This window comes from Pyrgilauda ruficollis, unplaced genomic scaffold (assembly GCF_017590135.1).
Source record: "Pyrgilauda ruficollis isolate IOZ18807 unplaced genomic scaffold, ASM1759013v1 scaffold34, whole genome shotgun sequence".
Taxonomy (NCBI): domain Eukaryota; kingdom Metazoa; phylum Chordata; class Aves; order Passeriformes; family Passeridae; genus Pyrgilauda; species Pyrgilauda ruficollis.
The window spans coordinates 5,353,081-5,374,199 of record NW_024524822.1 but is presented as its reverse complement, the minus strand read 5'-3'; the positions used below and the strand labels follow the sequence as shown (position 1 = coordinate 5,374,199).

The window sequence follows — 21,119 nt, the reverse complement described above, 5'->3', positions numbered from 1 at the left end:
CAAAAATCTTGAAGTCTTTGTTAAGTTCCTCCTCTTTGTCTTCCTGCCACTCTTACATGTGTAAAGACAGAGTAAGTTACATAGGATCTGGCTCAGGGCTCTGACAAATTACCAGACTGTTTCAGCCCTGAGAGCTCTTCCTCATCCACGTAGTTACAAACCTCTAAAAATGAGGCTTATAATGACTGTCCATTTGCCACCTGCCTTCCAGGCAGCACAGGAGCAATTCCCTGTCAGCAGGGTAATATGTCTGGTGATCCGTTAGTTCGGAATTAAACCAATAAACAACAAAGCTCTAGCCCTCACAGGTTTTATGCTGATATTTAGCCTTGCTGACTTGTTTATGATTTATTCTGAGCTTACACTGCTCTGGGTTGTTATGGGACCCCTTGATTCTACTACATGTTAGGTTTTCTCTCTTTCTGGCTGCTGTGATCTCTTGTGTAATCTCTGGCTATTTCTTAAGCTGATTGTGCTTTTACTTTTAATAGAAGCTCCTCTATGAATAGCTGGGAATTGCCTGAGCATGGTGGTGGCCTTGAGAGGAAATCTGTCGCAGTGGGGTTAAAGCTACGGGTAAGGAGGAGGTTGGTACATTCCAAAATGCAGAATACCCTCAGGGATTGGTGCATGACATGTGTCACTGCAGAGCTGATGCTGCAGCTCCAGCACTGAAACTCAGGTCACCTCTTCTACATCATGCAGCTCTCAGCAGAGATCCCAGCAATAAACTTCTTCCCTCTGGGCTGTGCTACTTTGATTTGTTCCTGTTCCGAAGATTTACTCTTCCTATGCCTGTTCGTGCAAGATGTGTTTGTTATCTCAGGCCTGCAAACTACCAGGCATCCCAAACTAATTTTGGAGAAAGAGATCCATTTCCTGAATTAATTTGTATAGACTATTGAAAGAATGATATTTAAGGAATGTTTACTGCAAAAGAATAAGTGAGTTACTGCATTGGCACTTGATATTCTGCCAACTTCTGCTTGGACAAAGTTGAACTTGCATTGGACACCTGGAAGGGCAAAAACAGATGTTTTAGAAATCACTGTATTGGTGGAGTAGAGATAGAAGGGAGAGAAGTTTAGTTAAATCCTTTACTTGTGGAAAAGAAGGAAAGGAATGGAAGGCTGTAAGACTGGTTTGTCCAAGTCACTGTGCCACAATTTTGCTATCAGAATGCCCACTGATAAGGCAACACCTGCTTTGATCTTCCTTTTTTGTTGTTGTTGAATTTGAGTCTAACCTTTTTGTCACCTCCCATGGTCACTGCCCAAATTTGACTGAATCAAAATGTGCCTTTTGTGCGCCCGAGAAGTGCTGTTCCACTGGACATTGGAACCAGACAGGAGGTCTGAAGCTCATCTCTTCTGGGACTGTTGATCCAATTTTTGTTCTGGTATAGTGGGAAATGGAGATGTTTGTGTGGTTTTTAAGTAGATTTTAATGCTTCTGGCTTTGCTCTGCACTAGAGGTGTTTGCAATCAGTCTGCTAGGTCTTCTTCAAGGGCTTTAAGTGGCTGTGCCTCTGCACCATGTTCCCCACCTGGGTTGATCCTAATTCTGTCGGGAGCTGCAGAGGTGCAGTGCATAGCAAGGAACCTGGCACTGTTCTTGCATACTTCTCCAGGCAGAGCAGAGATGTAAATTGGCATCTTAAATTCCCTCTGCAGGACAGCTGTGCACTGGGGGCAGTTTGGTCAGGGTGCCTGAGTGCAGCATAATTGTGTTACCCCATGGAATTCTGTCCTTCCTGCCTGGCCTGTTGGAAGGGAAGCAGGCTGCCTCCCCATCCACAATACTCTCTGCCTCTTACCACTGACCTGAGATAAGCTTTGGGGTACATGCATTCAGCTTTATAAACCCACCACCAGTGGTGGGTTATCATAACAGCATATCATGGCTTGTGGAGGTACCATCCTTCCTCGTGCAGCTTCTGTGTGGTTTGTGTCTGTGGGCTCATCAAAGTGACTTTGCCTTTCCCAATGAGCTCTTTCAGTTGTCTGTACCCTTTAAGGAATTCAGGCTCTGGGCAGCCTGTCTCCTTTTCTAGCACGAAGTGCTGTCTGGGAGTGGAGGAAGTGTCATGCTGCAGTGATGAAATGTGCCTTCAGCTACATTTGTTCTTCTCTTGGGTCTTGCAGCAAATACCAGGACTCCAGAGGTGGAGTTTTGACAAGAAATCTAAGATTATACTTAGCACAAGTATTTGATATCTTAGAATTTGCCATTGTACTTGGTTTCCTTCTCTGAAAGAGAGAAGGACAAAAAGAGGGATAGCCCCCCTTTTTAATCCAGAGCCTCCATATGATGAGTAGTGTGAATATTAGTTACTCCTGCACAGTATAATGGTGTCTCTGAGCACAGGAGGGCCTCTACTGCTGGGCAGCCTTTAGACTGCCTCTGCTGCTGGGCAGTCTGGACTCAGCTGCAGCCTGGCTCCAGAGATTAAAACACTGGTGGTGGGAAATAGTCAGGTCAGCCTGCTGCTCGTCAGTCTTAGCATCCATTAATCCTAGGATGTTATTGTGGCTGTGCTTTCCCATCAGCCATTCCTGCCCCAGAGTTTTAGTGTACAGCTTGTCCTTTTGTTTTCTCACAGCTCAAGTTGCAGGTGCTGAACAGGTCACGTTTTTCAAGGCTGCAGCCTTCTGTTACAGCAGAGCCAGGGGTTGTTGGTAGGTTTGTTTGTGCCAAAGCAGAGCGGTGTTGCTGCAGTGTTATGACAAATCAGTGCGGCTTGAAAAAGAGAGAAAGATGCTGGGTCATGGGTTTACCTTTCTGGCCTTAAAAAAACCTGTTTCTTCTCTACTGTCATAGGGACTGAACTAATTTGATGCTCTGGGGTGTTGCTGCTGCCTGGTATTGTCTTCCTGGGGACTACCTGGATATTACAGGGAGATTTTTGCCAGGGTATATATGCTTTTGAAGTAGCAAAAAGAAAAATACCTTCAAGATGTGCTGTGATGGTGAAAATTAAGGAAGACAGACGTAAAGGTCTGGTTTACAGTTTTTGGGGTGGAGAATGCATCATGCAGTGCAATATTTCTGGTGTTACTCTTTTTTTTTTTTTCACATGAGTAAAACCAGCCTTGTTTCCTTTCTCCTGGGATTGCAATTCTTGAAATCAAAACTGCATTTTCCACAAATGTGTAATCCTTACTGCCACATCCATTCAGGATACACCAGGCTGCTTATTCTCTTAAGTTCCTGATATTGTCATGCAGAATAAGTGCTGTATTATTTTTTTACCGTGAATATCCCAAGGCAGCAAACAAAATCCAGGACTTCATTTTCTATTACTCAGAAAATCCTAGAGGAAGCTGCACAAGCAGCAGTGCTGCAGTTTTGTGCTCTCTCCAGCCTGTGCTTCCCCAGCTCTGCAGCCTGGAGTCAATGCGGCATTTGCTATAACGGGCAGTGACTTTTTGAGATCAGGCTGTAGGCTGTACCACTCTCTAAATAATTCTCCACAGTAAAATGCAGAGCTCCAAACAAGAAAATGCCTCTACAGTTTTTTACCTGCAGAAACATGGAGTAAATTGGCTCACAAGTGCACGTGAGGTGCTGGAGTATTCTGTTTTGATTTCCCATCTGTGTTCTACGTCCTCACGTATTCTGGGCTAACCCATCTGCAGGAAGATAGCAGGGAAGGAGCTGGCAGATAACTCATCCCTCAAAATGGAGGAGGAGAAGAATATTCCTGATTAATTCTCTCACAGCAGAGATGAACTGAAGCAAATGACATTTTGGGTGAGATGGTTGGGTTTGTATGCTGGGAGTGCCTCTTGTTTCTCCTCCAAACTCTTGACCTATAACTGTAGACACTTGCTTAAAACCTCAGCAGCTGGGGGCTGATGCCCACCATTGAGGGATGCAGGAGTTGTGTGGACATCAAACTGATTTGTTTCTATGGAAACAGTAGATTTCACCATGTTTTAGGGAAGTAGGAGGGGAATTATCCCCCTGGGCCTGGTTCTGGCTCTGAGATTGGATTGGTTGCTGCACAGCAATTGTAGAGCAGCAGCCCATGAAGGGATTATCTATCAGCCAGTGATCACAATTAGGGAGGGAAGCACGTGGCTCCAATCTGCCCCCATTGTGGGATTCCCAGGGTCACAGCCCTCCATGGCACTTAAAGAATTTAACCTTGGTTACTCATAACCCCAAAGGAGGGCTGCATTACAGGGCAGGCAGCTGCACCCAGACTCCTCAGCTGGGATGGCTGAAGGAATGAGCTGTGCTTGTACCTCACAAGAGCTGAAAGCTATTTGTGGTGTCTGCAAGGTCTGGGGGGAGCTGAGATCTTTTAGACAAGCTTCAAGTGATGCTTGCTGGTGAAATTATTGTAAGTCAAATTTGTTGTACTGCTCTCAGAAAGTGCCAGCACTTGAAGTGTTGTGACCAGGGGTGATGATTTTGAGACTTTCTTTTAAAAATGAAAGGTAACCTCATGAAACCACAGAAGGAATCAAAACATGAATATGAACCTCGAACAGGTTTAAATAAGACGAGTTTTTACTAAACCCCATATATTCTTAGTGATCTGTAGAACTGAGTCTCTTCAAACTGGCTTGGTGCCCTTGTGCAAGATGCCAGTGCTGGTCCTTCTGAAGGAGTTAATCAACAAATCTGTATTTCAGACTCCCAGGTCCTAAAGGCACTTACCTAGCACTGACTGAGAGGGAGAGCTTGTATTTCTAGACAGAAAGAAGGCAAACCATGGAAAACTGACAGAAAGGGTAACGCCTGTGTGTGTTTGAACCTTTACCCAAGGTACTCCCTTGTTTCCTACAAATGTAGGACAGGAACTGTGTAACTGTCTCTAATGGGGAGAAATTCTGTTTGTTCAGCTTCTGTTCCCCTTACTGTATAGGGACTTCCTATATTCCATGTTATGTAAACTGAGTTAGGGATGAAGGGCAGCATCTAGCAGAAATTCTTGCTTTATGCTTTGTAATATAGCCAGTAAGTCAATTGGATGGGATAATCCTAGTTATGGATTTGCAGGGGTGCATCAGAAGAATGCAGCAATATCTGTGCTTTACTTTCAGGTCATCTAAAAATATATATATAGGCCTTGAAAGTCAGGCCAGATCCTGCTGTAAGGTCTGTGAAGCATAAATCTGGGGTGTGCTGGCTTCTTTGGAATTACAGTAGACATACAGCAGCAGAAATGCCTGGGGCAGACTCTTGGTTATGCCACTTTAGTCTGCATGCTGGCAGGCCCTCAGGCCATTGACTAGAAGTTTAAGAATGCCTGTGACTTCCTTGGATGTCTCTTGCCCTTGGAAGCAGGGCAGCCATGAGGGCTCTGTAGTTGTGCATTTGATTAACTGGTGCACAGCGGCTCCAGCACAGCCATGACTTGGCATGATGCACACAGCTGTCTTCCAGATTTTGATGTATCCTGAAGCTAGTGGAGTGTGAAACAGAAAAATCAGCCCAAAGGATTCAAATGAAAATAAACAATAGCAAAACTTATCCCACTGCTTCCAGCAACCTGCATAGAGGCATGTACAGGAGAGGGGCTGAGATGCAGAGAAAGGAGATGTGGATGTGGAAAGAGTGGATTAAAGAGGTACCAACTGCTGTGGATGGCTCCTGGGAACCAGTCTGTGCAGTGAGAGATAAGCCAGAAAAGCAGAATTTAGTGTGCTTGGGGAGGGGTGGGGAAGAGAGCTGTTTCCAAGTGATCATTCATGTAAAAATTGCTGTGTGCTTTCCTTCTGGCTTTGGCAGAGTTAAAGAAGGTGCTGCAGGCAGAAGACTGAACATGGCCACTGCAGTTGAAGTATCAGTTATGTGAGAAAACATTGCCTCAGGGTGTTCCTCTCTCATTGTCTGAGCCCCCTCAGCCCACACTTGGCTCAACAAACACGTTCTGAGTGGGAAAAACACGTTTTTGATTAACACTTCTGATGTTCAAGGCATGTAGGTCCTCCCAGAGGCATGAGAGCACATGAATATGACAATGCCTTCCAGTAAGAAAAATCTTTCTCCTGTTCTGTAAGAAAGATCTGGGCACCACCAAAAATTACCCAGAAAACAGTACTGGACACTGTCATGTCTGTATATGTAAATCAGTGTCCAGTAATTGTGTTGTGTCCCAGGGTAAGGAGACAAGCTGATGATAAAATGGCTAAGGTGGAAGCTTGAAATTCAACTTCTGTCCCTCTGTGGCCCATCATTTACCCCAAATGTCAGTGAAACAAACCTCACCATTATGCCTGTCCACGAGGAAGTGGATTTGATTTGCCCAACTCACTGTGTAGGCTTTCAAGCAGCCAGGCATGCAGCTTTCTATGGAGGTGGATTCTCTTGGAGGGGGCAGTCTCCTGAAAGGTTTCTTGTCTTTTCAGCAGACTGTGGTGTGGGGTTATTGTAGTTTTTGAAATGTTGTGTTTTGCAAATAGATGTAGGTTTCTGATGTGGATTTATTGAGTTTATATGTTAACTCTATAAATACAATGCATTTTTCTTATTTTGAATGAAGTGACAGCACAGTGTGGGAAGAAGATACAGGAGAGCTGCAGAACATGGCATATCCTGGTCACTGGTAAAAGAGGTGCAGGAATCAAGCAAAGGTGATTCTTGTGGTTAGAATCATGTCAGTTTTGGAGCAGGATGTGGTGTGAACATGTAATACTACTATTGCTACACTTATTTACACTGAATTAGCATAGCTGTTGTCCTTTTGTGTTTGAAGACCTCAGTGCCTCAGTCTGCACAAAACTTTGGGCAGAACCTCTTGCTGGCCCTGTGCTGGTATTGGGTGCAATTCTGCACGAGGGAATAGAACAGCTCCAGGCAGTTTGGGAGAAGGTGCCAACTTCAGAAGTCACTTTCTACGTCATTCTCTGCCCTCTCTGACTCGTGTTTGCAAATTATCCAGTATTATGTTACAAATGTGCCCAGCTTATACTGGCACTTGTGTTTTGCCCTGCTTGGGTAGCACCTGGGAATTTTCTAGGACACTTCCTGGGAACTCACCTTAAGCACAGCAAACTTCCACACTTGAGAGGCTGTTTGGTCCTTTTGCTTACTGACTTGGAGAGCTGTACTGGGGAGAAGTGGCCAGGTGTTGGAGAGGCTGTTTGAGGGTGAGGGTCAGAACTATTTAACAAAGCAATTGTAAGTGTTCCAAGCCAGCACAATAGTGTTAACCTCCCTCTGCACTATTGTAAATAGGAGCTCAAGGTACAAGGCAGTGGGAAGCCTTCTCTTTATTTTTTTTGTTTCTCCTAACATGTATATTATGATGACACTCATGAACTATTGCCTGTCTTTATTTTTCACAATTGTTTTCTTGAATAATGAATCACTGTGCACAATAATATTGCCAGTATACTGGAAAATGGTGTACTTACAATAGATCTTTATTTCTATATGTATCCATTGTGTGACCAGTACCAATTGCATCCTAAGAAGTTACATTATGCTAAGTGCTTATGGCATTGCTCTTGTTCACTGTCAGGACTGGGAATACTTGTGCTGTGGGGATTGGCTGATAAATAATGCACATCCTCTGGCTTAAAGTTATCTAAAAGTGCTAACCTTAATGAAAAAAAAAATGGCTTAACTAGGAACAAGATTTAGAATATGATTGAGTCTGTATGACTGGTGTCCAAGTTGACATGAAGCAGTATGAAAGGAATATGGAAGCTTAGGGCAGAGGAGAACAGAATAGTAGGTTGATGGTTGTTTTTGTTCATAATGCACTTGTTTTTAATGCTTGCTGTTCCTCTTGCCCTGTCTGGCTTTTTTTAAATTTTATTTGAGAAGTGCTTTGGCTCAGGCAAGAGAAGAGCTCACAGAGCCAACCAAGTTAGCAGGAAGCTCTGAATCTGCAATGCAGCCCTCTTGGCAACCTGCTGGGTGGCAGGGGAAAGAACAAACTTGTCCTTGTTCTTGCCCCACACCTGAATTAGGGAATTGCTTACAAATGTACTTGCATGTTGCTTGAAGGATCAGACCAGGAAGGTGCTCCAAGGGCAGCTCTGCATCCTTCTTCCTTGTAGTAGAACTACACAATGTGTACTGTGAAGGAGCACCAGGAGTTAGTGACCAAAAAGCTCCTACTGTTTCTGAGGTGTTTTTTTTAGGAGTCAATATGATTAATAGTAAATATTTTCAGTGTGTGGTTAATGTGCCCCAGAGGTGTCAGCCTGTGTGGTAAGGATTCCTTTTGATGTGCTGAAGTAAGAACATGTTTGAAAATAAAAGTGCTGTGAGGTGAAATGCTGTTCAGAGAAATGTGTAAGCTGTCCATAGAATGCAGCTTGTGTGAAAATGTGACTGTTGCTGATGGGCACAGTGATCAGAAGAATCATGTGAAAGGTACCAATACCCCTGGATTGGCTTGGGATTCTTGTAAAGCACTGTGCCATCATGAGCTAAGGAGGAACTCTTGGTCTGGATGTGTGAGAATGATGAATGATAATTATAAGCCTTGACAGATGAAAGTGGTTTGAAGCTTAGGCAGGAGTAGGTCTGAACTGTGTAACCAGACAGTAAAATCCATAGGGACAGAACTGTATTTCTTGTGGTATATTGGCATACTGCTTTGTGCAGTGCATTTCTGATTGAATTGCTGTCCCCAGGCAGCATCAGAACACAGGAAGTTACAAATACTCAAATTAAAATACAAACAGCCGTGTGAAATTATGGAGGCTTTGTGAATTTTAATTTTCTGAAACTAATATAATCCAAACTGGGGATTAATCACATCCCTTAATACCCTGTTTTTCTATAGATGTTTAATAAGAAATCAAATTGAAATTAAATGATCAGATGCTGGTGTTCCCTTCTGTTCTTTGCAACTGCTTTTATGTCTTCATAAACTTCTGGTTTGGCTCTTCAATTGAGGCTTTACCTTCTCTCGTGCATTCAAATTCAGAAGTCTCAAAGGTCTGTCAAGCAACTGACTGCAGCTATGCTGTTGGTTTCTCTAGACTAGGCCTAGATTTGTATTTCAGAGCCATCTACAAACAGCTTTCCAGTCTTCCAGGCTCTCTGGAGACAGGGAAAGCAAGGTCTGTGTTCCATGTGGAACAAGAGATGGTACCTGGGACTCTGTTCTGGTTCTCACTGCTGTAGAGTTCTGTTGCAACTTCAATGAAGACAATAATCCTGAATGAAAAAGCTTTGACTCAAAGTCCTTTCAGAAATACAGATTACCAATGGATGGAGAAGGTGCAAAACTTGAATTTGGTGGAAAGAGGGAATAAGTGATGCTCATATTTGCAGTGGAAGAGAAGCTATGGAGAAGCAGTTGCAGCCTGAGCTGATGTGTGGGGATGCCATTCTTGCTCTTCCCTGTTAGGAAGTTGTGGTTATCACTTCTGATATCATGGCTACAGGGTCAAAAAGAGATTTGCAAACACCAGATTGCTGGAATGAAACAGCACTGTAAATGTTACAGGAATCTCTAAGCCTTAGAGCACAAACCTAAAGCAGTGAGCTGACACTTCTGGCAAAGCATGAAGGGACAGACTGGCTCCTGCAATCACTTGTCTTGTACTTATCAGGATTTGAGAGCATTTATTCCAGCAGAGCTGGTGGAGCAGGCACAACATGCCCCTAACAGTCACTGAGATGCTCAAAGACTTGCTCCTTCTTCAGAGATCTCAGTATTTCATTTAACAGGAAAACGTCAGATCCAAGTGTTTGACCAAAGGAGTAAACAAATATTCTTTGGTCTGAGCAAACTGTGTGTGTGTGTGGACACAAATGTGTGCCTACTGACACAAATGTGTGCCTACATGCCCCTACTGCAGCAAACCAGCTCATGTAAGTTTAAGTAAAAATAAAAGATCAAGTATAAAAAGATAAGTGTCTTTTAATGAACAGTCACATTTCTTCAGTGTAACAACAGTGAGTAAACACAAGAAACATGTCTGAAAGTTTCAGTGTGTGCCTCTTCATGTAATCCCAAGCTTTCCATTTGGGTATGTGTCCTATTTTTTTTGATTGCATCTATCTTTACTTCCCTTTCCATGCAGTATACATGGATTTATACAAGCAGTTTGTAAATTTCCTTTGTTTTATGAATAGTTTGGGCAAAGTGTCTATGGTTGATGATACTTTTAACTTCTAATCCTTTGTATTGTGCAAGTCATTAAATGAATTCTGAAAGTTGTTTATAGAGCAAAGGTGGTTTTCTTGGTCACTAATAGCCACTAATAACCTTTCTGTTCTGTAGGATTCTAAGTTACTTAATGCATGAAGGCTTTTCATAGATAGTGTCTGGCTTTAGTTAAAAACTTCAAACAAACAAACAACAAAACAATTAAGGAAAGCCCTATTCTCAGTGCCCTGATTATAAATGTATTGCTGCACGACATCAATATTGCTTTAATGTGTTTTCAGTGTGTTTGGATTTTATTTCAGTGTTGCTCTACAGTAGCTGCCTTCCCTTCAATATTTTTTACTGCATTACGAATGCAGCTTTCAGCCCAAATCTGCACTCTCATGCAGCTCTGCATATGAAAATAGTAGTAAGGCTGGAGGGGATGCTGTGTTTGTGCTTGCCCCAAGGTAGCTAGTCAAGAACATGTGTAAGCACTTCAGAACTGAGCAATGCAAAATACACCAATAAATGCCTTTTCAGGCCATTTCCCTGTCTGAACTCTTTCAGCCCGAGACCCGTTAAGATTTACATCCTTGGTTCTTTGTGTTGTCTTGGTTTAGAAGAGGAGATCTAACTCTGCCCAAGAATTTACCTACCTCAGTATTCTCTCTTTGCCTGTTGTTAATAAAAAATGAGTGTGAAATACATAGAAATAAGTCTTCCAATAAGTGAAGTTTTGGGAAATGTAGTTATCTGAGCCTAGTTTTCCTGCCGTAATAAAATGCTTGGAATTGCATTGCTAGAACTGATACCTCAATGTCTTGATTCAGAATTTTGAGTCAATAGCTAAGAAAGCTACAAGCAAATTAAGTATTTATATTCCCTGAATACAGCTCTGTCTGTTTTAGCTGCTACTTTGTGTATTTTCTAGATGAAGCCTAGCCTGGAGGAGTGGCACAGTGTTGTATTCCTGCTTTAAAGCACAGGAAATCAAATGTTGTCGTGCACTGCTGTGTGTTACAAACAAAGAAACAGAAAAAGGATTTCCCAATTGTTAAGATGAAGAGTGAAAGCAGAAAACAGGGGGTTGGTGCCCTCAACCTGAGTAACATAATTCAGGCACAGTCATGTATAGTGAAGTATGTAACGAGGCTCTGCTGTCATGCTACAGGCTGCCTTGTCTCAGCACTCAAAGCCTTTATAACATTTTATCTCTGAAGATTTATTCCATCTTTCTTTTTCATCCCTCAGCCTTACTCTTTTACATCTCCCCTGCTGGAAGTGAATAAGCCATTGTAACCCCTCTGCTCTTGCCTGCCTAGGTCACCTGGAAATGTGATTTTAACCTGGTGTGGTAAAACGTGATTTGTACCTGGTGGTGGTTTTTACCTGGTGTGTTCCTTCCTGATTCCAGCTTGGTGACATCACTTTGAGCTGCTCTTTTGGAGCAATAGCTGTGTGTGTGTAGCTCTTCCTTCAGGCTCTGAAGTGAGCTCAGGCTGTACTGGGCATGTTTTCTGTGCCATGCGTGCTCTGTGGTTGTATTTATTTGCAGCAACCCTGCAAGAGGGCAGGCAGGGCTCTCCACTCCTCCTGCTCCTCAGCACTCAGACAGCTCCCCCAGAAATTTACTAATCCCTACATTTTAGTTTCTGTGATTTGAAAGGCTGAGCTGGAGCTGGAGGAGGAAGGGGTTTTTCCAAAAGACTGTAGAGAGAAAGTAAATGAAGAATAGGAAATAACAGGGATACAATGGGATGATACTGCATCAGTTGTAGATTTTTTGTAATACAGCTTTTTGGCTGTGACTGCTGATAGGAGTCAAGTGTAGAGAAGATTTGAAAGTTGAACTGCATGTACCTCCCAATAGTTTGTGGGTAAGAACACACATTCGTTTTCAGATATTAGAGATCAGATTGGCATGCATTTTCACTCAGAACTAGAGCAGCACTAAAGATTGTTGATTTAGGTGACAAAATGTTCCATATTGATTTGTTGTCTTGTCCTCTAGAGGACTTGGGGGTTTTTCCTTGGAATAGCCTGGGAGCTACTTGAGTTAGCAAATAAATTGGATCTTTAAAAAATAATGCTGGAACCCAGTGTCATAGGTTTTCTGTCTATCTTTGTCTTGCGATTTTTTTCTTAGTAGCTGTGATAAGGACAGCAGAGAAATTGGGATTTTAACCAAAGCAGAAATATTCAGGAAAACATAGTGAGCATGAATAGGATCTTGCTTCCTATTGATTTCATGCTTATAAATGCAAGTGGTCTTTTTTCTACAGTAAAGCAAGATTGGATACTGCAAGTTGGAAACCAATAACTAGAGAACTGTCTTGGTGTGCTGGAAAGGGAATCTGTAGTAATGTGATTCCTTTTTCTCAGGTATAAGTTCAAAAGAATTTAGTGGAACTCAAATGGATTTGTTATGCTACCAGCTGATACAAGGATAGGACTTTTCCACATACTGTCCACAGACATCTATAGGAATGGAGCTGAGACAGCAGAAAACTGTTAGAATGATTCAGTGTCTCAGAGATTCCAGGGTTAATCCCACTGGAATGGGAAAACTAGAGCTGTATTATTAGAAAATCAAATGAAAGGCAATCCCCAGTTAACTCTTTATACTTCTGGAAAGTCTAAAATAATGACAATGAGTTTCAATCTAATTTTAACTGAAGTTCCATTATTCCTGACTTAGTAATTAGCAGGTGATATTTTTATTTGAGGTGTTAGAGGATATACAGTGCCTCCTTACACTCATTTCACTTGAACCTGGTCTTTAGTTTTTGGTATTACCAAGTTATTCTGACATTCCCACAGATGGGGAATTACTTCTGTAGCTGAGAAAATGGAAACGCAGAGAAGCAGAATAACTTGCATAGGGTTACACAGGAAATTATTGGCCAAACCAGGAGCTGTGACAGGGCTCAAGGCCTTGTCTGGTGGGCTGAAACAGAAACTCACTTCTCATCTTCATGGACTTTGTCAGTCTTAAGTTCATGCAGGAGTAAGAGGAATACCTCAAAGTGGAGAGCCCTGGATTTCTCATTCAGCAGAGTCAACAGTTACTCCTGAATCAGCAAAATTATTCCTTGCCACAGTTATGAAGGGAAGGAGGATTGTCTGCCAGAACCCTGCCAGTGTAGGCAGGGCTTATTTTAACAGAGAAAACTATGTTCATGCTGTAGGAAACATATTTTGAAGCAATGATTCTCCCAGTAGGTGAGGAAGCAATTGATTATATTTTCAGAACTGCTCAGTGGCTCTTGAAGAGCCACATGAACAGCCAAGTAGTAGAAAACCAGACCACAAACCAGCAAGGTCATCAGCAGATGCAGTGAGCACGCCTAGCTGTGGATTGGAAAAAAAGGAAAAGCAAAGGAGAACTGGTGGGCTCTGGCTGCTAAGTCAGCATTTGGAGAGTGTTAGTGTAAGGCTGCTTTCCCTTGAAATTAATTGAAGTACACAAAAATTCAGGATTTTTTTAAATACAGAAAGAAACTGCTATTTTTGCCTTGGCAATACTGATATCTTGATAGCTGCAGCCAGGAGAGACCGTGTGTGGAGACAAGGCTTTGGCTGCTGGTTATTTTCTCAGTTGTATCACGTGGTGTTTGCACACTGGGACAATGTGGTGTCTTCTCAAGCCTCAAGTGCAGGGTGTGAGTGAATTTGTGTAATTGTTTTTGCCAAAAGGAGGCATGCTAGTTCTTTGGCTTTGTGTCAACTTCTCTTTTCTTTCTGAAAGATGAAAATGTGTTTTTTTCCAAAGTACAGACAGCTGTATTAAATGGGCTTGTTAGCTAACTTGGAACTTCAGCTGAAGGAGCTGTAGTGTCACAGATGTGATTAGAGGGACTCTACTGTGAGTATAAACTACTTCAGAACAAGCTCTTGCCCCTCTCAAGGAGAGGCACTTTGTTTTTAGTGACTTAAACTTATTTGTGCTGGTAGCTGGGACTCCCCCTCTAGAGTCCATGTACACTTATAGAAGCAGAAAAGCTATAAAAAGGGAAGGAAACAATCACTCACTCATCCAAAACTTCCTGTTTCATTGCAGGGACTTTCTGCCCCGTGGATCTGGCATCGTAACCAGGCGCCCACTTGTCCTTCAGCTGGTAAATGCCAGCACAGGTATGTGAGCTCCCTTCCCCTGTGTGTCCAGCTGGATTGCTGTCTTAGTCAGGAAGGTCTTATTTGATCACTGGAAAAAATAAATAAGGATTTTCCTGAGGAAAAATGACCTGCAGCCTTTTTGCCTGTTTAACATCTAATTCATTAAGTCTTGAGAAGCAAATTGCTTCTTAATTTTTTTTTTGTTTTAATTTATTATTCAAGGCTCCATGCACACACATCATAATTTTCCTTTGCCTATGCAGCTGTGACTCTCATGAGTAAGACCTAAAAGCTGAAAATGTAGTGAATTAAGGGGGTGAAGATGTTTGGCTCAATTGAATTATCTCAGATGTTGACCACATAAATGTGACTGCAGTAACTACTGTTCCAACCTGCAAACTCTGTTGGGAAAGGCCCTTGCCAGACTTCATCCCTTCAACTGTTTTGTTGTGTTGTGCTTCAGGACATGGTGCTTTCATTGCACTTCTGAGTGTTTCTCTGGTTTTGGTGACTATTTCTGACTCTGCTTCTGTTTAAATAGAATATGGCGAGTTCCTACACTGCAAAGGAAAGAAATTCACCGATTTTGAGGAGGTCCGTTTGGAGATTGAGGCTGAAACAGATCGTGTTACTGGCTCCAACAAAGGGATTTCCCCTGTGCCCATCAATCTCCGAGTCTACTCTCCCCATGGTGAGTTCTAATGCAGAGGGACCAACTCTTCTAGAAGCCTCTGCACTCCATTGTGAATTGACAATGAAGTACTGTCATCCCTTCCTGTTCAGTGTAGCATATGTGGAAGGACTTTGAGGGCACAGTTTTCCTGATTAAAGGGAAGGGTGATTGGCAATGACAGTAGAAACAACCTGCAACTAGATTTTCCTGATTTAAAGGGATTTAAAGTGATTTAAAGGGAAGGGTGATTGGCAATGACAGTAGAAACAACCTGCAATTAGTTCTTACTGCCCTATAATAAGAAGGAAATAAAAAGCTTTGTGTGCTTTTGTGTGTGCATCTCTTATCCCTTATTGGAGTCACTTCAACTACAGGTGGTACTTAAAGACCAGAACATTCCTACCTTCACAATCTCTTGTGCTAACTCCTGTGTCCTGTGTCTAGTCCTGAACCTGACCTTGGTGGATCTGCCGGGTATGACGAAAGTCCCTGTAGGGGATCAGCCCCCTGACATCGAGTTCCAGATCCGAGACATGCTCATGCAGTTTGTCACCAAAGAGAACTGCCTCATCTTGGCAGTATCCCCAGCCAACTCTGACCTGGCCAATTCTGATGCCCTGAAGATTGCAAAGGAGGTGGATCCTCAAGGTAAATGTCTCCTAATTTATCCTGGCATTACTAGACAGTGGCCTGATTTTCACTTGGTTGTGATTAGCCCAGTAGCTTAGTGGCTCATGTCTGTTGTCTTGGGATGTATTTTCACCAGCATTCTTCTGAGAGGTATTAGTGAGTGTTAATAGTTGCTGTAGTAGAAATTTTGTTACTCCCCTTTTCTTCTTCTTTTGTTTAAGTCCCATTTCTAAAGAGTTGAAGGATTTCCTTTCCTTTAACCATTTGCATTTAGCCTAGAAAGAACTAGGAAAATACGCACTAAAATCCTTTTTTGCTGTGGCATAGCTTGTGCATTCAGCAGGCTACAACTGAGAACTGATCTTGATTTTTGTCCATTTTACTCCTGTGGCCCCTTGTGCTCCCCTTGGGAGCTGTAATGTGTAACTTCAAGAGCCCTTGGGTAGCTAAGTTGGGCAATCTGTAAGCTCTGTGAACAGAGCAAAATAATACATGAGTCACTTGCTGATCAAGTATGTTTGTGGTTTTCTTCCATAGGCCAGCGCACCATTGGGGTCATCACCAAGCTGGATCTTATGGATGAAGGAACTGATGCACGAGATGTATTAGAAAACAAATTGCTTCCCCTCCGCAGGGGTATGCTTCCTTGTGCTTTGCCCATGATCTCCTTCCTCTGTTTTCCCTGTCTGAGGTGTCCTGGCCTCATCCTCTTCCTCCCTTCCCTTCTTATGACATTTCTTACAACTTGTGGTTAAACCATCTCTGTGCCAACCTAGAAGTCAGAAAAGTTGGGAACAGGGCTCAGTCATGCTGTTAGCATGGAACAAGTTCCTAAAAGGAACTTTTTAGGTATTTATACCTTGATACATTGTCCTAGCAGAAACACACTTATGCTCTTACTTTTACTTTCTCTTTCCTCCTTTCATTAAGGCAAGCTGTGAAAGATGTCTAAAACACTCCACTCGCTGCCATAGTAAAGAGATTAAATAATTCTGGGCTGTGGTACTTGCTGTGGCCATGGCAAAAGTACCTGTGCTAAGGACCCATAAAAGGAGAGTCTGAAATAAATGAGACTGGAATATGCTTTGTGTTAGGGGAGTATTTACAAATAAGCTGATTCTCTGTTCCATACTCATTTTTATCCTGCATACCAAAATATCAGAAGGTGGGCCATTCAAGGAAAGTCTAATTTTAAACTCTTCCAGTTGCCCCTAATAATGTGTTGCCACTAGAATCCCCCTTTTGTAATGCTGCTGGCTGAGTAACTTCCTTCTCAAGTCTGACTTTTATTTACATCCTTGCAGCCCTCTGATCTCTAATCCCACTCTCACAGGTTACATTGGTGTGGTCAACAGAAGTCAGAAGGACATAGATGGCAAGAAGGACATTCAGGCAGCTCTGGCTGCAGAGAGGAAGTTTTTTCTCTCCCACCCAGCCTACAGACACATGGCTGATCGCATGGGAACCCCATTCCTGCAGAAAGTTCTGAACCAGGTACTGTCCACAGTCAGGAACTGCTGCCCATGGTGTCACTGGCTGTGAAACACACTGAGGCCAGTGATGGAGCTTGCACCCCAAAGGCAGAGCATGGATTCTGATTTATCCTTTCAGTAGTTGGTTTGTGGTATAATGCACTATTAAGATGCAAGGTCTTTCTGGCTAAGTTAAAAGATACCTTCTAAATTCTAGTGATCTCTGTACCTAACAGTATTTGTGTGATACTGGTAGTTAATTCCCATCTATTGAGGCTATCTATTTTTCATACAGTAGTAATTTACTGTTGCTTCCTTCTCTGCTCCCTTGAAATACTCTCTGAAATGAAGAGAGCCTCTTTCCTATTTCCCCTTATTCAAATATTAATCTTCAAACTGAAGTTTCTCACAAAGCTGTGCTTTGTGGAAACCCTCTTATTAGAACCTCGTGAATGGTTTTGGCTCCTTCCACCTTGCCTTTTCACCCTTTTTTTTTTTTGAAAAAGGGCTTTACCACCACATTGGGTGTCAGTGGTGTGCTAGTCTGAAGGCAGAGTAGCCTTTACCCTCGTGTAAAAAGCAAATGCTAATACTTTTATGTGAAGTTTATTATTGGGTTTGAGTCAGTTTGGTTTGTGTGGAGGGGAGTTTTGCACCATACTAGAAGGTAAACTGAAGGTCAAGAGTAGAGGGGGCAATAGGCAGGAGCTGTGGAGGGGGAATACCTTCAGCTCATAACTGGTATTTGTCCTGGGACAGACATTTTGTTAGGACCACACAGAAGAATTGAACACAGAGAGGAGCTTTCATCTTTTTTTTTGTAGTGTGGAGGCAGCAAACTCTTCCTAGTAACTACCTAGAGGTTTATTGTCATCTTAAACGTTTTTCTTGTGCAGCAACTGACCAACCACATCCGTGACACGCTGCCAGGGCTGCGGAACAAGCTCCAGAGCCAGCTCCTCTCCATTGAGAAGGAGGTGGAGGAGTACAAGAACTTTCGCCCTGATGACCCTGCTCGCAAGACCAAAGCTCTGCTTCAGTGAGTGGCCTCAGTGTCCCTCCCTGGAAAGGACTGCTCAGTGATGAATTCTACTTCATGCTCTTGGTTTTCTTTCAGGATGGTCCAGCAGTTTGCTGTGGACTTTGAGAAACGCATTGAAGGCTCTGGAGACCAAATTGACACCTATGAGCTGTCAGGAGGAGCTCGGATCAACCGCATCTTCCATGAGCGTTTCCCCTTTGAGCTGGTGAAGGTACTGCTTCCCCATGCTGCTGAGATACACTTTTTGTTTCCTGTTGTATGTTACTACTTCTGTCTGTCTCCTTACTCCTCTTGCTATCTTTCATCGACAGACTTTCTCTTCAGCTGCTTTGTTTCATGGTTTTCTCTTTTATCACCTTTTTTCACTTGTTTGTCTCCTTTGTTGGGACCTTCCCATAGTGCTGACTTTCCCTCTGTCCCTGTTTTTGTGACAGAACTTAACTTCCTCTGAGCTAAATGACAAAGTTTTTTGGACTTGATTCCTAGATGCTAAATTGAGTGTGAAAAATCACTTTAATAGAACCCATGGTAGATCAATGACTGAATGCCCTCACAGATAGGTCAAAGCTACTGTGACTGAATTTCATGTAGGAGGAATGGTGCTGAAACTCGTACTTTTTGATCCTGAGCATCGGACTAGCTCTAAAGTTGGACTTGTAGATACCTTAAGAAGCAGGAAAAAGAATTTTAGGTATACCTGGGATTACTTCTGTCTGGCCCCTATCAATAGCCTAGAGGTGGGAATGGTATAGAAACTGTGTTCACCTCTTAACAGTGGAAGAGGATTCTTATTGAAAGACAATTTTCTTGGAGGGTGAATTACACTAACGTGATCAGGAAGGGTACTGAAAATCTTTTTATGATGTCAGTTGAACAAACTTAAGAGCTAGATCTTCCTGCTTCAAAATTTTTTGCATTGGCTTTCTTTTTTTCACATTTGAGTAAGATGAGGCCTTTCTAGTGAAATAAATAGCCTTCATTGTGTTAGATTTACAATTCACACAAAATGTTTTATCCATTTGTGGTGTTCACTGAAAAAGCAGCTGCCAAGATCTCATGCTAAATGTTGTGAGGCAAACCAATTTTCTTTAGAAAGCCATCTAACACTTCAGTCCTAGTGTTTTACCTCAAAGAACCTCCTTAAGAGCAGCTGGGGCATCTGTAAATGGAGGCCCTTAGCTGTTCATGTGTGTCCAGGGTGTCCTGCTTTGGCCACAGCAGTTTTGTGGCTGGACTCTGTATCCAACACCTGGGCTAATATCTCATGTGTCACATGGCAGTGCTGGCATGAGACCTCTTCAAAGTCTGCTGCTGTGCAAGTCAGTGTCAGAAAGTTTCTGATGGAATTTTCTCCTGGTGCAGATGGAGTTTGATGAGAAGGAGCTGCGGCGGGAGATCAGCTACGCCATCAAGAACATCCACGGTATCAGGCACGTATCACACACTAGGCAGAGCTCTGGCTGAAAAGCCCTGTAAATACTTCCAGACCTTCCAAATGGAGTGGAAGACTTCAGAGGTACGGTAGGTCAGCCAAAGGGAGGGATAACCTCTGTCTTGAATCTGGGAATAGGGACAATCATCCAAGTGAGTTTGCTTTCTTTTCCCATGTGGGAGTCACAGAAGCCTAAAAGGTAAAAGCCTGGGTCTCTTGACATCTCCATCCTTCTTGGGCCTTTACATAGGAAAGGGTAGGAAGAGGGATGCAACCCCATACTAGTCCTTTGTTTAGTTAAAACTAAAATATTGAGTTTCACACTAACCAGCAGTTAATTGTTCAAAACAAGTACAGAGCCCCTCCTCCCGATGAGATTTGAGGGAACACTGGTGTGCCCATCACCAGGATCCCACTGGCCCCACATAATTAGCAAACAGGTCTGTATTCCCTTCAGTGTAAAGGTGAATTGTCAGAAAATTCAGCCCTGAGACCCGAAGTTGTGATGCTCTTGTGAAGGTTCCTGTTGGAGCCCTTCTGCTCAGAGGATGTGAACAAACACTGACCTAGATTTATTTTCATTCGTTTGTCTTGGTCAGCTACCAGCTGAACTTGATAAAGGGTATCAGATGTCAGTGTCTTAGCCTTTAAGAAAATCTTCTAGAGCAGGTCTCATCTCCTCCACAACTCTGAGGTCAACTGTGCAGGGGTCAGCCCCTGCCACCCTTAGGCTGAGGTGAAATGGTGACCTGGCTATGGCTGTCCAGCCAAGATGGATTTTGCCCCTGGTACCTCCTTCCTTGCAACTGCCAAGCATCCCTCACTTTTAATGAACTTCAGACAGGGCTTTTCCAGGGGATGTGACAGTTCCCAGCCCAAATGTCCCGGGTTTTGGTGATGGTGGTGCCTGCTCCAAGATGTGTGTGTAACGCTGTGACATTCTCCTTGCCCCTTCTCCCCTTCCTGCCTTGTCTTGTCCCCACCCTGGGTGTTTAGAACCGGTCTCTTCACACCTGACATGGCCTTTGAGACCATTGTGAAAAAGCAGGTGAAGAAGATTAAAGAACCTTGCCTGAAATGCGTGGACATGGTCATTTCGGAGTTAATCAATACTGTTAGACAGTGCACCAAGAAGGTAACCAGAGGCAGCATGGAGTTGGCACCTTCCACCTGCTCGCTGGCTGCGGCGCAGCATCGTGACCTGGGCAGGGACTTGCCTGCAGCCACACTTGGTGTTTTCACCACCTCCTCAGCATGACTAGACCTGAGCAGAGCCAGCCTGGAGCGATCCAGCCAACAAGCCAAACAGAAAGGAAGCCCTGTGGAATGTGTGCTGTGGCCCTGCTCCCTGAATCTTTTAGAGCTGAGGCATTCTGGAGATGTCCTGGCCACCCCTGTGTCTGTAGCATGACTCCTGGTTCCTTTGAAAACCAAGGGGTATTTCTCTATGGCCACATTTTTCTTGAAATTTATTATCTGGGTTTATTTTCCAAGCCAGAGACTGGGATTTAAATTTTGTGCTCTCTGTTCTTGTAGAAATGAGAGGATTAATCCCGGAGTTGCCCTTGGGGGATGTATGGGGCTGAAATTTAGAGCTACAGGACTTACAGTTGTGGGTTCTATCTCAAGGAAACGTTCCTGTGGTGTTTGGCTTGGTTTCTGGCTGGTTTGGTCCATATCCT

General features: G+C 43.2%; 1 protein-coding gene across 9 annotated transcripts in view; it reads left to right on the top strand.

The window, feature by feature from the left end:
- Positions 1-21,119, top strand: part of DNM1 (dynamin 1) — a 65,954-nt gene that overhangs the window by 9,584 nt on the left and 35,251 nt on the right. For 7 of the 9 annotated variants that reach the window (XM_041474990.1, XM_041474989.1, XM_041474986.1 and 4 more), the window contains exons 2-10: positions 14,133-14,206; positions 14,730-14,879; positions 15,306-15,509; positions 16,029-16,127; positions 16,825-16,985; positions 17,860-18,002; positions 18,081-18,216; positions 19,368-19,435; positions 20,434-20,572. In XM_041474990.1, coding sequence (XP_041330924.1) covers positions 14,133-14,206; positions 14,730-14,879; positions 15,306-15,509; positions 16,029-16,127; positions 16,825-16,985; positions 17,860-18,002; positions 18,081-18,216; positions 19,368-19,435; positions 20,434-20,572 — 1,174 coding nt within the window. The remainder of the gene's footprint in view (positions 1-14,132; positions 14,207-14,729; positions 14,880-15,305; positions 15,510-16,028; positions 16,128-16,824; positions 16,986-17,859; positions 18,003-18,080; positions 18,217-19,367; positions 19,436-20,433; positions 20,573-21,119) is intronic. The other 2 variants (XM_041474992.1, XM_041474991.1) reach the window with 1 other exon arrangement.